General features: G+C 38.4%; 1 protein-coding gene across 6 annotated transcripts in view; it reads right to left on the minus strand.

Annotated features, from left to right (window-relative positions):
- Nucleotides 1-329: 329 nt before the first annotated feature.
- Nucleotides 330-17,721, minus strand: part of CNOT2 (CCR4-NOT transcription complex subunit 2) — a 151,305-nt gene continuing 133,913 nt past the window's right edge. For all 6 annotated transcript variants that reach the window (XM_030548749.1, XM_030548748.1, XM_030548747.1 and 3 more), the window contains 5 exons: nt 12,501-12,562; nt 12,353-12,402; nt 10,912-11,012; nt 9,704-9,848; nt 330-2,009 (listed from right to left, as the gene is read on the minus strand). In XM_030548749.1, the coding sequence (XP_030404609.1) occupies nt 1,923-2,009; nt 9,704-9,848; nt 10,912-11,012; nt 12,353-12,402; nt 12,501-12,562 (445 nt within the window). In that variant the 3' untranslated portion in view covers nt 330-1,922. The remainder of the gene's footprint in view (nt 2,010-9,703; nt 9,849-10,911; nt 11,013-12,352; nt 12,403-12,500; nt 12,563-17,721) is intronic.

Below are 17,721 nucleotides of genomic sequence, written 5' to 3' on the forward strand. Positions count from 1 at the left end.
AGATGATATATAAGTAGTTTTATATTTTTATGTCTCTCTTATCCCAAAATACATATAAAAATGTAGAATTTAAAGTTGCTATACACCTGATACAGAAACACAGCAAATGTCATTATTGGTCAATTTCCAAACATTATATGATAAATGCCAACAAACTGTTTTGTACTACATAGAAAAATAGGTTAAAAACTAAAATAAAAAAAATCAAGATTCACTGACATTGTTTTGCTGTCTTTTCTTGCTTTGGTAACCGCAGGTTTTTTTTAAAACATAGTTTGCATCATCAGATGTAATATAGTTCACAAGTTGTTGAATGTAAAATAGCTGTCACATTAAAATAAGGGACACACACTACCCAGATTGTTTTTTTTTTCCTTTAGTTTAGAGAACAGTTACAGTACTTTCCAGAAATGGTGTATTCAGGTTTTGTTTATTGAGGTCTGAGCCTCAGGAAGTCATATGCATAAAATGAAACATACTTCTCTGTTTGAAGTGGTAAAATATCAGCTTGGAAGTAAAGCTGTGACGAGTTAGGGTATTTTAATTCTAAACCAACAAACCCATCACAAAAAGAAAAGTATTTTAATACAAGCTTTTCTATCATTTCAAATGTCACCCAACCCCATTTGGAAAAAATAATTTTCTATTTTGTATTAGTTTGTTTAATGTGAAAACAAGATTGACCATAATTTTTGGCCTACTGAGGGAAGGTATATAATCTCTTAAATTATTTATCAGCAGCTAAAAGACTCTTCAATGTAAGTGTCTTAACCACTGTACAGCTTGATATTTTTAATACTTCAACAGTTTTCATTTTTCATTGTTGAAGAAATGATTTCACAATCTCAAATCAAAGTCAACACTGCAGTGAGGAGAGCTTTTCTACTTTATTACAAAGAGAAGAAGCCTTTATGTGGTCAGAAAATACAAGATTGATTTTTTTTTCTCTTCCTATGAAACGCTGCTGTTCAAACAGCCAGAGTGAATTGTCTCAGTTCACTTCGTTAAGTCCCATCACATTCACTTGGGTATGGATGTCCTTGGCTGCTGAAAATCTGGCCCTTTAGTGCACAGGGCGACAAAGCAGTCCCCTGACCAGCAGTTCCAGAATGTCCCGTTTTCATATATTGCATCCATGCACACCTCCTAAAAATGAGGTACAGCAGGGCAAACATTTTCCAAAATAGATGTCATATATATAATATATACACATTCGTACATACATACCTTTATTCATGTGATGTCCAAAAATTTAAAAAAAATGTACACATTTATTACAAAATTGTAACAAAGACTGGACAGTGTTTTGCTCATTCTGGAAAGATGAAGCTCAGTAATACACAACCCTGGAAACTAACCAGAGGTTGTGGCAATATCTTTCTTCTAAACAGTCAGATATTCTTGCATTAAGCTTGGCGAAAACTGCCTTTCAAAAACATAACGGGAAGTAAAATGAAGGAAGCAGACCTTGCTCATCTTTCCAAATGAAATACGAGAAGGATCTTCACATAAAAATGCACAAACATTTTTTATTACCAATAGTGCTACAATGAACAATGCAAATTGTCTAATTTTGTCTTTTTGCCTTTTTTTTTTTTTTTTTTTTACATTTTGGAAACTAAGTGGTAAACTTTTGACAGTGTATTCGCTTGTCTTTAGACCCAAGCTTGTCTGCTGGCAAAAAATAAAATAAAATAAACAAAAACAAATTCAGACCCTGCTCAAACTAAAGAAAAACAAATTACAAATTTAGTTGTTGGGCAGCACATAATTAGTAAGGCAGGACCTCAAATGGTGACCCTTTGCATGAGCCAATTGCCAGATCCTCAAGGAATTAAAACCAGGATGCCTGAGCCACATCAGTTCTGCAGTTATGTTGAGTATTGTGCTGAGACAGCCATACCCCAAGAAAAGGGAAGTCTTTAGAAGGCTTGCTGAGCAGGGTTGTAGTTGAAGGTTGATGGCAGATGAGGCCTTTCTTCTAATTTGTCATATTCCAGATGGAACTCCTACAATTAAACAAAAAGGATTATTTAATTGTTGATATTTCCCTTGCATATGCAAATGTCTGTATCCATGATGAGCAAGTTCTTCTCTTTAAATAAAATGACGCTTTTAGAAACAGTTCGATTTAACTCGTTATATAAATGAGGCAAAACCCCACATTTTTGTGATCATAGTGAACTATTTTAAAAAAAATCAATACTATATAGTGCAGTGTCTGCAATAGCACTGTTTTACCCATTTTTTAAATGGTAAGTTAGCTTCAGAAATCTAGTTGTGAGCACTTCAACTGTTAAACATACAGACAAGACAAAAATGAGCAGGTAAGTCAACTAAACTTTTAGTAATGCTATTTTTCAGCAATTCAGAAGATCTTTCCTAAGATTTACTTTAGATGCCACAACACTGAGTTCTGAGGTATTTTGTGGCATATCACCATGCCAACTGTTGGTGGACAGCAAATTAGTCAGAAATACCATTAGGCCAGATTTCTTCTTCATGATATGAAATGTAAGAAGAATAAACCACCATGTAAAGAGATTTAAATCAATTTAAGAATAACAGCTGTAACAAAGCATTCCACTACCATTTATACCTGGGTGAAGTGTTAAACTTCAGGTGTATCCATCTTTCCTTTAGGTTTGCTGAGGCATAGACAGAAGCCCTTTACTACTACTCTACACTTCAGTAGTGGCTTTCTTCTAAAGACTTCAAAACACTTTATAAACCATTATACTGAATATGCTCAGCCAGTCTATGAGGCTCTTACAGCTACTAGTTCATAAATGAGAGAGAAACTCTGCATTTATACAATTCCTTGTATTATGTGGGCATTTGATTTGCTTAGTAATTATACAAATATTCCAGCCATTCAAGTATACCCCTGCCCCGATATAACGTGACCTGATATAACACGAATTCAGATATAATGCAGTAAAGCAGCGCTCCTTTGAGGGGGGCTGCACACTCCAGCAGATCAAAGCAAGTTCGATATAACGCGGTTAGATTTTTTGGCTCCCAAGGACAGCATTATATAGGGGTAGAGGTTACGTAAATACATTCTAAATGGCTAGCATCCATTATAAATCAGATTGCTGGGATACCTACCATTTAAATACCTCTTGACAACTCGGCTATGAATATGCAGGGCTCTGCTTTTATTACAATTCCACTGCATGATCTTGAATTGTGACCACCAATTTGTGTACTCACATTGGCATCTTCAGCATACAACTTGGGTATACGCGAAAATATACATAAAACTGGGCCTCAAAAAACAATCATTTCTTAACCTTTTAGTAGTTCGACAGCTCCCCAAGCCCCTTTTATTGCATTTGCATTAAAAAAGTGAATGTTTAATTGAAAATTTAGTACATTACTTTAAGGATACTTTCTGTTAACTCAGTAAGCATCATCCCAGGCTAAATAAACACTTCTGCCTTCAGATTTGTAATTTATTGATCTTATTATCTCATACAAACCTACAGATTCTAAACTTATCTGGGTAGGGATTATGTCAACTCTGACTGAGGAACACACTCAAAGCACTGAAAAAAGTAATAAAGCCTTAACACCTTTGGGAGGTAGTTAAATACAGTATTATTTCTATTACAGATGAGTAAGATGAATTAGAATACAAATCAGTGCAAGAGTTGGGACTAGAATTCAGGAGTTCTTAGTCCAAGGCCTCTGATCTTTAAGGGGAAACAAAGTTATCCGGCATAGAGAAAAAATTCACCATGATAATGAGGGAATTTAGGGAATCATGCAGAGAATTAATTGAATCTATATCCCCCAAATAAAGTTCTTCACAAACCTCGAGAATCCCAGCAGCATCTACAAGGCCATGGCCATGTGCATGAAAGCCTTGTCTCCCTACTGTGGCTCTTGCCTGCACATTCATCCCATCCTCCACCCCAGCTTCCTGACTGTGACAGCTCCTGGGGACCTGAGGTGGAAAATAGTTAATATAGCATGCCACTGTATTAGTGTTGGGGGGTAAATTCCACCCCAACTTCCCATGCACATCCATGGATAGGGTGGGGTAATGCACAGGCACATGAGTTCTTTTTTTTTTTTTGGGGGGGGGGGGAGGAGGAGGGAGAGGGAGGGGAGAAGGGGAAGGAGAGACAAAGCATACCAGTGTGGGGAAAACTCTTCCACACATGGTTCTTGGGGGCATAATTTAAGATAGAGTCTTTAATTCTAATTCTCCTGTCTTTCACTTTGAAAAAAGAAAAATGCTTCTCAAATTACCTTCTCTCCAACCTTCCAGTTCATGATTCTCACTGTTATGTTCTGCAGATGGCCAGAAAAGGCTCTGCAGATCATTACCAGTCTATGGACTACAATTGGGGAATTGCTATTTTAACAAAACTTATTAAGCAAGGAAACAGGTGAATGCTAAACCCTCACATATTCTGGAGTGCATTCAAGACTACATGTAGAGAGCGGTCACTTGAATTAATAAGTGGAGTCTAAAGGAAGGAATCTTACTGGCTCATGAGGGTTCCTTTAGAACCATATAGATTGAGATTTGTTACTGTGATGGATTATTTTTAGTAAATATTAACACCTATAGGATGCAAGTTTTGTAAGCATTAAAACAGTGTTTATCAGTCATTTTATTGCTGCTTCAGGTATGCTGAAGTATTAAAAGATCTCACATTCAGAGTGTGTAATTACACTTAACAGTTATTATATTTCAACAATATAGGGGAAAATAATTCACTGACCAAATATTTTTGAAAACCAAAAAGTAGTGTATTTATTGCACATAGAAAAATACTTTCATACATGTTATTTTACGTTTCACTTTAGTTAGTAGTGGCCATCATAGATTTGGATATGAACAATTGCATTGATCATTTTTGTATTTACTAGATACAAAGAAATGGAAAAACTCCAGCTTGTCTATTAAGCAAACATTGGTTAAATTAATTGCTTTTATTTTTCATTTGGAAACAATGATTTTTTTTAAAATACCTTGAATTGACCAAGAATAGGGATTCCATATTAGGGGAGGGAAATCCCACAAAGCATATCCAACGCTAAAGAAATTTTCTGTGAAGTGAATCTTATTTTTCATGTGTCATTCTGATTACAGTCACAAAGAGTGAGTTATGTCACAGCAATCAATGTATTTATACAAAATATTTAGTAGGTGTGAACACCAAATATGGAAGAGAATTGTTTAAAGAGGATTAATGGAATAAAAGAGAGCAACGGCAAATGTAGGCTAACCCGGCTAAATGTAGGAAAAATGATGAAGTCTATTGGACTGTGAATCAGTCTACCAAGGGAAACACTGGAAGCCCCATTACTAGACATAGTTTTCAATTAGCCTAGAAACAATACGTGCATTAGCTACAAAATGGACACAAAAGACCCAAACAGAAATTAGGAACTAGAACATACTCCTCTATAGCATGTGTTTGTCATTAAATTAAATGTTGTTCTATTAATAATTTAAAAAATATTTAAATATTGACCGTAAATATTTGAAAGGATATTTAGTATAGGCAGCATCCCTTGCTAAGAAAAGAATGCGTTTTCTGAAGTCTACATTTCGCTACCATAAAGAATTCAAGCTTCTAGGAAGAAAAAATAAAACAACGGTTTTAATTTTGTTTAACAGGGATCACCTTTCCTCATTTTTGAATAGAGAAATTATAAAATTTTAGTTTACACATTACTAAAAGAAAATTCTGTTATCATTGGCGGCATTGCTTGGTCTCATTGTCTCCACTTTCCTTTCTCCTGTTGCTGAGCCTTTCAGCATCGCCTCAGCAGCTTCAGCAGAGGTAGCTATACAGTGAGTATTCTCTTGCTTTACCTGCTCAGTATAAACTCAAAATTTCTCTAACCATATTGTACTTTCTACATGGAAAAGGATGAAAAGCCATAAAAGCATATCATAGTTCTGATCAACATTTCCTTAATATTTCTGTTTATATTGAATATGAAGTAAACTTCTTCATTATTCAAGTTTTTGGACTATTTAACTAAATGTCTATGGAGAATTCATTTAATTTGAATTTCAGAACAATCTAAGAAGCTGTCTCAATGCTTATTCAATTTTCACTCATTTCCTTTTTCAGTCTGTTACCGAAGGTGAATATGTAGTAAAACTCATTCTTTATTAAATTAATGTTATTTGCTATTTCACTGAGTAGGATTATGTATAATTTATTTTATTAGATTGTTAAAACCAGTCTAGGATGTTGTCACAGAGTTTTATTAAATTGCAAGTATAGTCTATATTTAAAAAATCAAAACAAACAAAAAAAAACAGGTGCTTTTAGTAATATCATCCAAAGAATGCACATATACATTAAAACAAGAGGAAAGATTATAAAGCACCTAGAAAAATAATTTAAGTACAGATGTAAATGACGGTAATTTATTGCAGATAATTCTAACCTGACTGCAGTAAAGCAACATCCACGGATCAATTAAGTAGCAGTTATGAATATGCTGTTCTGGCAAACTGATATTCTCAATATTAGGTAATAATGCATCTGTTACAGTAAAACAAAGTACAAGGAAAGTATCTTTTAAAAATGACTCCATGTGGTTGCAATTGATCAGAATACGTTCTCCACAGTATTTGATATTTGTACTGTCCTGGAATTTAATTTTTCTAATGGGATTTAGAAGTATAGTCACTTGGACAACTAACCCTTCATATTAAAAACAGCATTTAAATTTAATCATGTCCTTATTATCCTAAAACTCTTAGGAAATTTTGACTCCAAAGATTAATATTAGAGATAGCATTTTTACTACACGGACATATACTTGCCCTCCATCTGGTCCTAAGATTCCCACTTGTCTTAGATGAGTTTTACACATAGATAGTAAGAGCTAGCCTAACTGTTATTTTTCCATTGCTCCAAAAAACAAAATTTTCCTCATAGTCCTCCACAGCTCCCCTTCCACCAATATTCAGCTTGCCTGGTATGTTTTGCTCCAAACTAATAAGAAATCAATAAGTTGTTAAGACTCTATCGCTTGCATGTTCCTTGGATCCAGAACTCTAGAAAAGGTATAAAAAGCTCTACCTCTTTCCCTAACTAGATCTCAGTTCCTCCCTAATATTGGACAATTATCATCAATTTGTGAAACTGAAGAAGGTAGGAGAAGCTGTATGGATCTGCAGAGACAATATATTTGGGAGAGCAACAGTTATTGGTAAAAGTAATCTTTCTTTATTGACACTGCTACCTATCCCCTGGAAGAGAAACGAGGAGCACACTAGCCAAAAAGACTGAAGTTCTGCTCTCCTGAATACAGCATCCAATCTACATTCTGCAAAGAGAATACTGCTTTCTAAAAGTAGGAATAATCAAGCTCCATGCAGCAAATTTTACAATTTCTACTACTGGCATACAGTGAATAGCAGCTATGCATGCTGCTACCTCTGTGGCAGAGTGGGCACTTATTTTTTCTAGTACAGCAATTCAAATAAGCTCACAGGATGTCTGAATACATAATATGATCCATTTATACAGACTCAGAACTGAAAGGGTTTGGCCTTCACTCTTCATCAAAAGCGAGAAACAACCTTGTAGATTTCCAATAGGGCCTTTTCCCCCACTATTAAGGTAATAGGTAATACCTCTCTGAATGTCTCAGGCATGTAGGATAGCATTACTGACAACATACCTAAGACTAAGAAAAAAAATTGATAAAGAAATCAACCAATTCAGTTAAAAATCCAAGTTCATCTGGGCCAATTTTGTTTGAGGCCTTCCAATTATTTTGCCCGTATGAGAAATTGTATAAGGCAGCTTTGCCATTAAAACCTGAAGTGTGGAAATGCTCGTGTGTAAGCCAGTCAAAAAACAAAAAAAATCAAAACAAAACCTAACTACAGATGCAAAAGATAACATATCAAGATGTCAAAAAAAAAAAAAAAAAAAAAAACCCCAACCATTTCATGAACTTTGTGAGAACTAGATGTTCTCACATTCACCAGACTAGTAAGAAGCCATTTTATTGAGGGATTTGAAAATACTGAATACTCTTGCACATTAATATGGTAGTCAGAGACAACCTATTATATATACTATCTATAGATGAAGACAAACCTGAGTCCACTGTGGTAACAGAAAATTCACGGTAACTGCTACAGGGGAGAAAATGGAACTACCCCCTTTAGACTTCGGTTAAACCTGAAAATACTTTCACCTACAGGCATATAACTGCTTAGAAGAATATTTTCATGATTTCAAACAGCAGAGATGTGATTTACACAGAGAAGTGCAACGACTCACCAACAAACAATCCTGCAATTAGGCTTTCAGGTTAAGGAAATCTCAAGTTGGATGAAATACTTGCCCTCTTTCTTGAGATAAAAGGATCTGAGAATAGGTTATAGGGAAGCGTAATGGGTAGATTCTTGAAAAGGGCTAATATTCAAGAACCACATCTGCTGAGCTGAAGCTATCAAGATCAACTTTGAAACAACAGAGGAAATGGGAGACAGGCATATATATTCGCCTTTCCTTGATGAATAAGAAATGTGGAACTTCAAAACAAACAAACATATTCTGTAGCAGATCAGACATTTAAATTTGAACTTTGCAAACCCATGCTATATCCAGATGACCCTATAATGAAAAAATAAAACTTCTCAGTGAATTCTTGAGGGACCATTGATCCAATAAGTTGCACTGCATTTAGTGTAAGGTTCTTGGGTGGGTTGGGGTTTGTTGTGTTTTTTTTTTTTTTTAAGGTGTTAAACTCATGCCAGAGATAGCACTGAAGAGATCACCTTGTTCTTAATGCATCATACCATAAAAGCACTCAGCATCTCATAAAAATACAATGGAAGTCAGTTCCTCCCTCGGTGTTCAAGTAAATATAATGCTAGAGTACTGCAAGTGAGAATCTTTGCTGCTTCCTCTGGAATTGGACAGTTGATAATCAAATTCTAGTGAGGAAAAAAACTCCTATAAAAAGATCTTAAAATTATGCTAAGGAAACTACTACACAGCGATAACTAAATTTTTGGAGAAAAATAACGTTCTATAAAAACTTGACATTGATCCTGTACACAGGGAGGCTGGATTTTGTCTGCCAAAGAAGAACAAAGCAAGATGAACAGAAGTGGGGATATTGTTTGTGTTTAACACCCCCCCTATGGCCAAGAACACTAGTTCTGAGGAGCTTTGGCATATGCCCCAAAATATTTCCTAATATGAAAGGATTCTGTAATTCAAGTGACAAAGCATGAATCTCCTACAATGTGGATCTGTGGAGGGAACACCATGAAGGAGAAATGGTTTAATTTCAAAATAAAAAGTTTGTGCTCTGTTTTTAATGTTCTAAAACAAAGTACAGTATTTGCATGCCCAACTTCTAAATGGCCAGAAGTAATTACTCCATAGTTCAGTAATCAGAACAAAGTATTTGGATTTTAACTAGAACTATTGAAAAATGATATTCTGCATTTTTCTACCTCTTGAACCGATTGAAAGGACAGTTCCTCCTCCCTCCGCCCCCCCAAGTAATGAACCAGTGTTTTTAGGAAATTCTTATTCCCACCTACATCTGAAGTCAGAAAGTCAGTGTGTGGGGTACAGAATGAATATTTACACACACACATACATACAGTAAAAAAGATTTTAAAAAAAGATTTTTAAAAATACACGGTTGATAGATTTAAAAATCTGCACAGTGGAAGAAAAAATACCTTAGCTACTTTCCTCCAGTTAAGACAGTCAAAGAAGTAATATGTTCCCCTCTCATATGTATTGGTTTTCATTGTTGGCTCCATGCCTGGTGCTCTGGTGATCCATACTCGTTCTTCTTTGTGGTATCTCCAATCACGGTTAAATCTTTCATTTTGAATTGGGAGGAAAAAGAATTTTTCATGTTAGTTGCTTTGATTTCAGAATACAAAACACACCCCCTTTCAAGCAGACATTGGTTTACACTATTTAAAAAAAAACACCCAACCTCTTAAGACATAAAATGAAGTCCATAAAACACCTACTTATCTGCTCAATATAACCATTTATTAAATACAGTCCTAATGGTAGGACCAAAATCTTGGCCAGGCTCGGTAAGAAGTTGGCCTATTCCAGCAGCAAACCATTTTCTGAACGTTTATTGTCCTCCATTTTGTTATTAGATGGTTACATAAGAATAGCCATACTGGGTCAGACAAATGGGTCTGTCTTGCCCAGTATCCTGTTTTCTGACAGTGGTCAATGCCAGATGCTCCAGAGGGAGTGAACAGAACAGGGCAATTCTCGAGAGATCCCTTCCCTGTCATCCAGTCCCAGCAGCAGAGACTATGGACACCCAGAGTACGAGGTTGTACCTGTGACCATCTTAGCTGATGGATCTATCCTCCATGAACTTATCTAATTCTTTTTTGAACCCAGTTCTACTTTTGGCCTTCACAACATCCCCTGGCAACAAGTTCCACAGCCTGATTATGCACTGTGTGAAGAAGTACTTCCTTTTGTTTGTTTTAAACCTGCTGCCCGTTAATTTCATTGGGTGACCCCTGGTTCTTCTGTTATGTGAAGGGGTAAATAACACTTTCGTATTCATGTTCTCCATACCATTAATTTTAACAACTGTTGGCATTTATGTAGCACTTTTTGTCTCCAGGTGCTTTAAAAGCAACACAAACCCCATATGAGGCAGGTGCATTTTATTACAAATGGAGAGAATATAGAAAGGAACCAGTAGCAGAGTAAGTATTAGAATTCAGGAGCTTCAGGGTTACAGCCCTGTGCACAGACCATGCCTCTATTTTAGGGGTTAAAAATAGCTTTTCTAGCTTTTAGAAGTGAACGAGAAAGGAGAATTTTAGATTTACTATGTGATTACTACAGTAAACTGTCATTCTATCATATCATCAAATTGGCCAAAATATTTTGCACATACAGCTCTACCGCTGCTAATAGCTGTAATACATCTCCTCCATTCATGTAATAGAGATAAAACAGTAGATCTTCTCCATATCGGCCAAGTTTTATTGCAGCCAGCTGCAAAAGATAAAAAAATTAAGATTAAAAACCAGAAAAAGTAAATAAAATAATTGACAGCTAATACCATTTAAACGTGACAGGAAAATATAGTCAAACTGTTTCCATTATACTAAGTATATTGCAAAACTTATACTAGATCAGCGGTAGGCAACCTGTGGCACGCAAGCTGATTTTCAGTGGCACTCACACTGCCCGGGTCTTACCATCAGTCCAGGGGGCTCTGCATTTTAATTTAATTTTAAATGAAGCTTCTTAAACATTTTAAAAACCTTATTTACTTTACATACAAAATAGTTTAGTTATATATTATAGACTTATAGAAAGAGACCTTTTAAAAACATTCAAATGTATTACTGGCACGCAAAACCTTAAATTAGAGTGAATAAATGTGGACTCAGCACACCATTTCTGAAAGGTTGCCTACCCCTGTACTAGATATATAGCAGTGTAATATACTAATCAAAAGCTCAATTTTTCTCCAGTTTAAATTAAGCTTTCCAATTTTCTTATTATAGAAATAGCAGGACGGTTAATGTCAGTAACAAACCTGGAAGGGGGGGGGGAGGGAATCTTTTTTCTTTTGTATTTTTTTATCTACTTGCTTTACTTTTAAATTTATTAGTTTGTTTACAAATTTAATTATATAGCTACATTAGTACAGAAATCCCTTACATCTCAATTTTTAAAACATTATTGAATGATCTCATCAACACACAATATTTAGGATTTCTTTTTAAATATATCAAGCTTAAAATTCCTATTTCTATTATCTAGGGAAGAAAGGAGTAAGAGCTATCAATTTTTAAGCTACAGGTTATAAGCTGATCAGATGGAATCAAGAAATCTCTCTGTACTGTATAGTGTTTATATACTATGGTATGTGAATTATAAAGGTTTGATGCTTTGATCTGAAGGATCTGACACTTTCAGAGATAGGATATTGGTCTAGACGGGCTACTGCTTTCATTACATGTGACTATGGCTCTAATGATTTCTGTTGGTCCTTTCCCAAATCCATTCTCACATTCCCCAAAAGCTAATGCAAACCATTTTTAGCATCTAAGAAATTAAAAGGAAAAACAAAATTGGGAACAGATGCAGGGTTTTGTTTTTAATTTTTTCTTTTGGTCTTGTAATGTTGGAAAGGATATGTAACATTCCTCGAACATTCCATACACTTCTGTTATTACAGAATTTAAGACTTTCTAAAAACAGTGGATTTGATGAGAGATATCCATCTGAGAAAAATTACATCAGGTTATCTTGAAAAGAATTTTATAAACCAAGCAGCCTCTTGTCTACATATTTTATTATAGGGGACAAGAAAGCACACTCACCTTATCCCTAATGTGAATGTTCGTTAAGTATTCAGATGGAACATGGAAATCTAGATAAAGGAATCAGAATTGACTAATTGTTAAACCATGTAATTGATTTTCATTTATAAATATCAACACAGCATTAAACACAACTTATTTTCCCTACCTATGTCTTGAGGTCGACAAGGTGAAGATGCCCAAGGTGATGCAAATTTGGGGTAGAGATTTCTGAACAAGAAAAAACATACTCAAATTAAAAAGCAATGATTTTGAAGACGACATCCAACCCCCCATCCCTCCCCTCCTCCAACACCATTATATTTAGTTACTTCATTAACTTTTAGGGTGAAATTCTGGCACCACTGACTTCAATGGCAACCCTCCCACCCGACTGAATTCAAAAGGGCACAATTCTCAATTGTGCTTGTAACCTAAGGGCCTTTGGCTCCAACCCCTTTGAGAAGGCCAAACACACTCCGCAGAATGGAGGTATTGTGTAACACCTCTCAAGAGCCTGATGGGCTAATAAATCTGAGCCCATAATTAAAAGAGGAAAAAGGCTTATAGCTGGCAGGCCTAGCACCGATAATGACTGTACCCTTCCTTTAAATTCTCCTCTATGCTAACAAAAAACCAATTTCACCACTTCAGTGGAACATATGAAAAATATAAAATGTTCTGATTTCATTTAGTTCAGGGGTTCTCAAATTGGGGATCGTGACCCATTAGGGGGTTGTGAGGTTATTACATGGGGGTTGAGAGCTGTCAGTCTCCACAGTCAAACCTCCACAGCCAAATCCCGTTTTGCCTTCAGCATTTATAATAGTGTTCAATATATAAAAAAAGTGTTTTTAATTTATAAGGAGGGTCTCACTCAGAGGCTTGGTGTATGAAAGGGGTCACCAGTATAAAAGCTTGAGAACCACTGATTTAATTGTTGATAATACATCAAGACGAAAAAAAATGGAGCCTTTAGATTACTAATTAAACACTGTAGAACTTTGCTAATTTGAACCAATGACTTAGTGATCCACTGAGAAGTATTGAAGTTTGGTAATTATCAGGTAGAGGAACAAAAAAGGACAGTGAATCATAAGATGTACTTTTTTGGCAGCTGCACTTTTGTTTTAATTGTTTGTGATAATATAGTATTGTGACGTACTATGCAAATGAGACTTCAGTCTACTAGCCTATTAAATCTTTGCACCTTCTAGCAGAAAGGCATAAGAGTGCTATAATATCTTTGAAGCCTGGCAAGTTACCAGGATAAGACCAATTCCCAACCGAGTTCTAAAGAAAAATGTTTCCAGACCAAGCGGTGCCAATCCTACACCACAGACCACCTTTAACCCAAGGTTCACAACAGCTTATATTCTCATATATCCTGACTGCTGCCATCACAGGGGGCAGCATCTGTGGAAAACAACCAAGACCTTTCTTCTGCTGGGAGAACTCTCTCCAACTGTGTAGTACTTTCCAAGAATTGGGATATAAAGGCTCACTCACTCATCTAAACACTGCCTTAAAGATCACAGAACGCTATTCGTCAGCATAATGTGAATATCTTCGCAAAAATATCAATGGGTAAAGATCCTTCTTCCTAATGTTATCTGCCTATCATAGGTAAAGTTTTGAAAGACATGATCCCCTGTATGCTATATGTGAAGCCTGACTTAGGCCTGGTTCACACTACAGCGTTAAATCGATTTAAACAGCATTAAATCGATTTAACGCTGTACCCGTCCACACTACAAGGCACTTAAAATCGATTTTAAGGGGTCTTAAAATCGATTTCTGTACTCCAGCTAAACGAAAGGAGTAACCCTAAAATCGATATTACTAAATCGATTTAGGGTTAGTGTGGACGGAAATCGAAGTTAATGGCTTCCGGGAGGTATCCCACAGTGCACCAGTGGCCGCTCTGGACAGGTAAAGGAACTCAACTGCACTGGCCAGGTATACAGGAAAAGCCCCGGGAACTTTTGAATTGCATTTCCTGTTTGGCCAGCGTGGAGCTCTCAGCAGCACAGGTAACAATGCAGTCTCCTGAGAATAGGAAAAGAGCTCCAGCGTGGAACACACAGGAGTTATTGGATCTGATTGCACTATGGGGAGAAGATTCTGTGCTATCAGAACTGCATTCCAGTAGACGAAATGAAAAAACTTTTGAAAAAATTTCTAATGCCATGAGGCAGAGAGGCCATATCAGGGACTCGGTGCAGTGCAGAGTTAAAGTGAAGGAGCTCAGACAAGTGTACCAGAAAACCAAAGCAGCAAATGGCAGATCCGGATCTGGGCCAAAAACATGCCGCTTCTACGCGGAGCTGCATGCAATTTTAGGGGGCTGCGCCACGACAAGCCCCCCCTTGTCTGTGGATTCCGAAGTGGGGGTAATAATCTCAGCCATTGCTGAGGATTCTGCGGAGGGTGAAGATGAGGAGGAGGAAGAGGAGGACGAGATTGCAGAGAGCACACAGCACTCCATTCTCCCCAACAGCCAGGAGCTTTTTCTCACCCAGACAGAATTACCCTCCCAGCCCTCCCAAGCCACTAGCCCAGACAGTGAAGCCATGGAAGCGACCTCTGGTGAGTGTACCTTTGTAAATATTAAACATAGTTTAAAAGCAAGCGTTTTTAATGATTGATTTGCCATGAGGGCTTGCATGCATTAGCTGGCATTAAAGTTACTGGAAAATTCTGTTAACATGTCTGGGGATGGAGCGGAAATCCTCCAGGGACATCTCTATGAAGCACTCCTGTAGGTACCCCAAAAGCCTTTTCAGAAGGTTTCTGGGCAGGGCAGCCTTATTCCGTCCACCATGGTATGAAACTTTACCACGCCATGCCTGGAGCACGTAATCGGGTATCATTGCATGACAAAGCCTAGCTGCGTATGGTCCCGGGGATTGCTGGCATTCAAGAAGCATAATTTCTTTTTCTCTGTCTGTAATCCTCAGGAGAGTGATATCGTTCATGGTCACCTGGTAAAAATTAATGTATTTTATTAAGGGGACAGAGATGACCATTCCTACGGTGATGCTTTCCTGCGGCTTAAAAGAAATCCTTTCCTTGCAGTTAGCCATGCGGGGGGAAGGGAAAAAGCTGCCCATTCCTACGGGGAGGTGTCTTTAATGGCGCTGACCTTTTTAGCATTTGGGCAGCAGGAATTTTCGCTGCTAATTGCCAAGGGAGGGTGGGAAAGGGGGAGGGGGTAAGGTTTCAGTGACCTGCCATTACAGCAGACATGCAGAGTGGGGGGGAAAACAATTCACAATTTCCTCTAGTGCTTAACCTTTCTGATGGCATAAGAAAAAAAGCAAAAGATGTGCTTTTTAGCAGTTTGGCTGCACAGCATGAATTTTACCTGCTAATAACCAGGGGTGGGGGCAAAGGTGGAGGTTGTACGGTTAAGTGCCATTAGATGTATGCCTTACCATGTCCGCCTGCAAGCTGATTTGTAATCCCCGGACCTGCGTCTGTGTTGATCTGTTACACCACAGCCGCAAGCACTAAATACTAAAAGAATCCAAAGGCGACCTTGTAGTGAAGTGACATGTGCTACGTACGGTGAATAGTGTAGTTCACTGTGAAAGAGTATAACCATTGTTCTGTGAAATGTATCTCTTATGATCCGTCTATCACTCTTTTCCCCCACTCATGCAGCTGCACATTTTTCAAGCCTCCCTACTCCAGTCCGAAGGATAGGTCAGATAAGGAGGATCAGGAAGAAGAGGACACGGGATGAGATGTTCACAGAAATCATGGCAGTAAGCCGCAGTGAAAGAGCTCATCTGAGGGAGTGGAAAGACGTGGTAGCAAAGTATAGGAAAGATGCCAGTGAACGTGAGAACAGGAGGGACCAACGTGAGGACAGGAGGGACGCTCGAGATGAGATGTGGCAGCAGGAAGATCAGAGGTGTAGGCAGGAAGATCAGCGGTGGCGGGATGCAACGCTGGAGCTGCTGCGCGATCAAACTGACATCCTCCGAAGTCTGGTGGAAGAGCTGCGGGGTCACAGAGTGCCACTCCAGCCCATGTTTAACCTCCCTCAGTACTCACCATGTCCCATATCTACCACACTCAGACATGTAAGAACGCGTGGGGGAAGGCTTTCTGCACCTGCCCACTCCATCCCTGTGGACAGTCCAACCAAAAGGCTGTCATTACATTGAAATGTCCTTAATGGCCTTTTTCTTCCCTCCTATACTCCTCCCAAACCACTCCCGGGGTACCTTTCTATTTCTCTTACTCTTCTTATAATTACATGCTATTCAAAGCAAGTGGGAGGGTGGGTTGGTTACAGGGAATGACTTTATTTCCATAAGCAAGCTGTTAGGGAAGGGTGGAGGGTAGCTTGCTTGCAGCAGGAGTCAATACAGGGGGGGAGGTTCATGAAGGGGAAAGAAACACAGCAGTCACACCGTACCCTGGCCCATGATGAAACTCGTTTTCAAGGCTTCTCTGATGCGCACCGCTTCCTGGTGTGATCTTCTAATCGCCCTGGTGTCTGGCTGCGCGTAATCAGCGGCCAGGTGATTTGCCTCAGCCTCCCACCCCGCCATAAAGGTCTCCCCCTTACTCTCACAGAGATTGTGGAGCACACAGCAAGCAGCAATAACAAAGGGGACATTGGTTTGGCTGAGGTCTGAGCGGGTAAGTAAAGTTCTCCAGCGACCTTTGAGATGCCCAAATGCACATTCTACCACCATTCTGCACTTGCTCAGCCTGTAGTTGAACAGCTCCTGACCACTGTCCAGACTGCCTGTGTATGGCTTCATGAGCCATGGCATCAAGGGGTAGGCTGGGTCCCCCAGGATAACTACAGGCATTTCAACATCCCCAACTGTAATTTTCTGGTCTGGGAAGTAAGTCCCTTGCTGCAGCCGTTTAAACAGAGTAGTGCTTCTGAAGACACGAGCGTCATGAACCCTTCCTGGCCATCCCACGTGGATGTTGGTGAAACGTCCCTTGTGATCCACCAGTGCTTGCAGCACCATTGAAAAGTACCCCTTGCGGTTTATGTACTGGATGCCCTGGTGCTCCGGTGCCAAAATAGGGATATGGGTTCCATCTATGGCCCCCCCACAGTTAGGGAATCCCATTGCAGCAAAGCCATCCACTATGACCTGCACGTTTCCCAGAGTCACAACCTTTCGTAGCAGCAGCTTAATGATTGCTTTGGCTACTTGCAACACAGCAGCCCCCACAGTAGATTTTCCCACTCCAAATAGCTACCCGTCAGTCGGGAATCAGTCTGGCGTTGCAAGCTTCCAGAGGGTTATTGCCACTCGCTTCTCCACTGTGAAGGCTGCTCTCATCCTGGTATTATGGCGTTTCAGGACAGGGGAAAGCAAGTCACAAAGTTCAAAGAAAGTGCTCTTACGCAT

Source organism: Gopherus evgoodei, chromosome 1 (genome assembly GCF_007399415.2).
Source record: "Gopherus evgoodei ecotype Sinaloan lineage chromosome 1, rGopEvg1_v1.p, whole genome shotgun sequence".
Lineage (NCBI taxonomy): Eukaryota > Metazoa > Chordata > Testudines > Testudinidae > Gopherus > Gopherus evgoodei.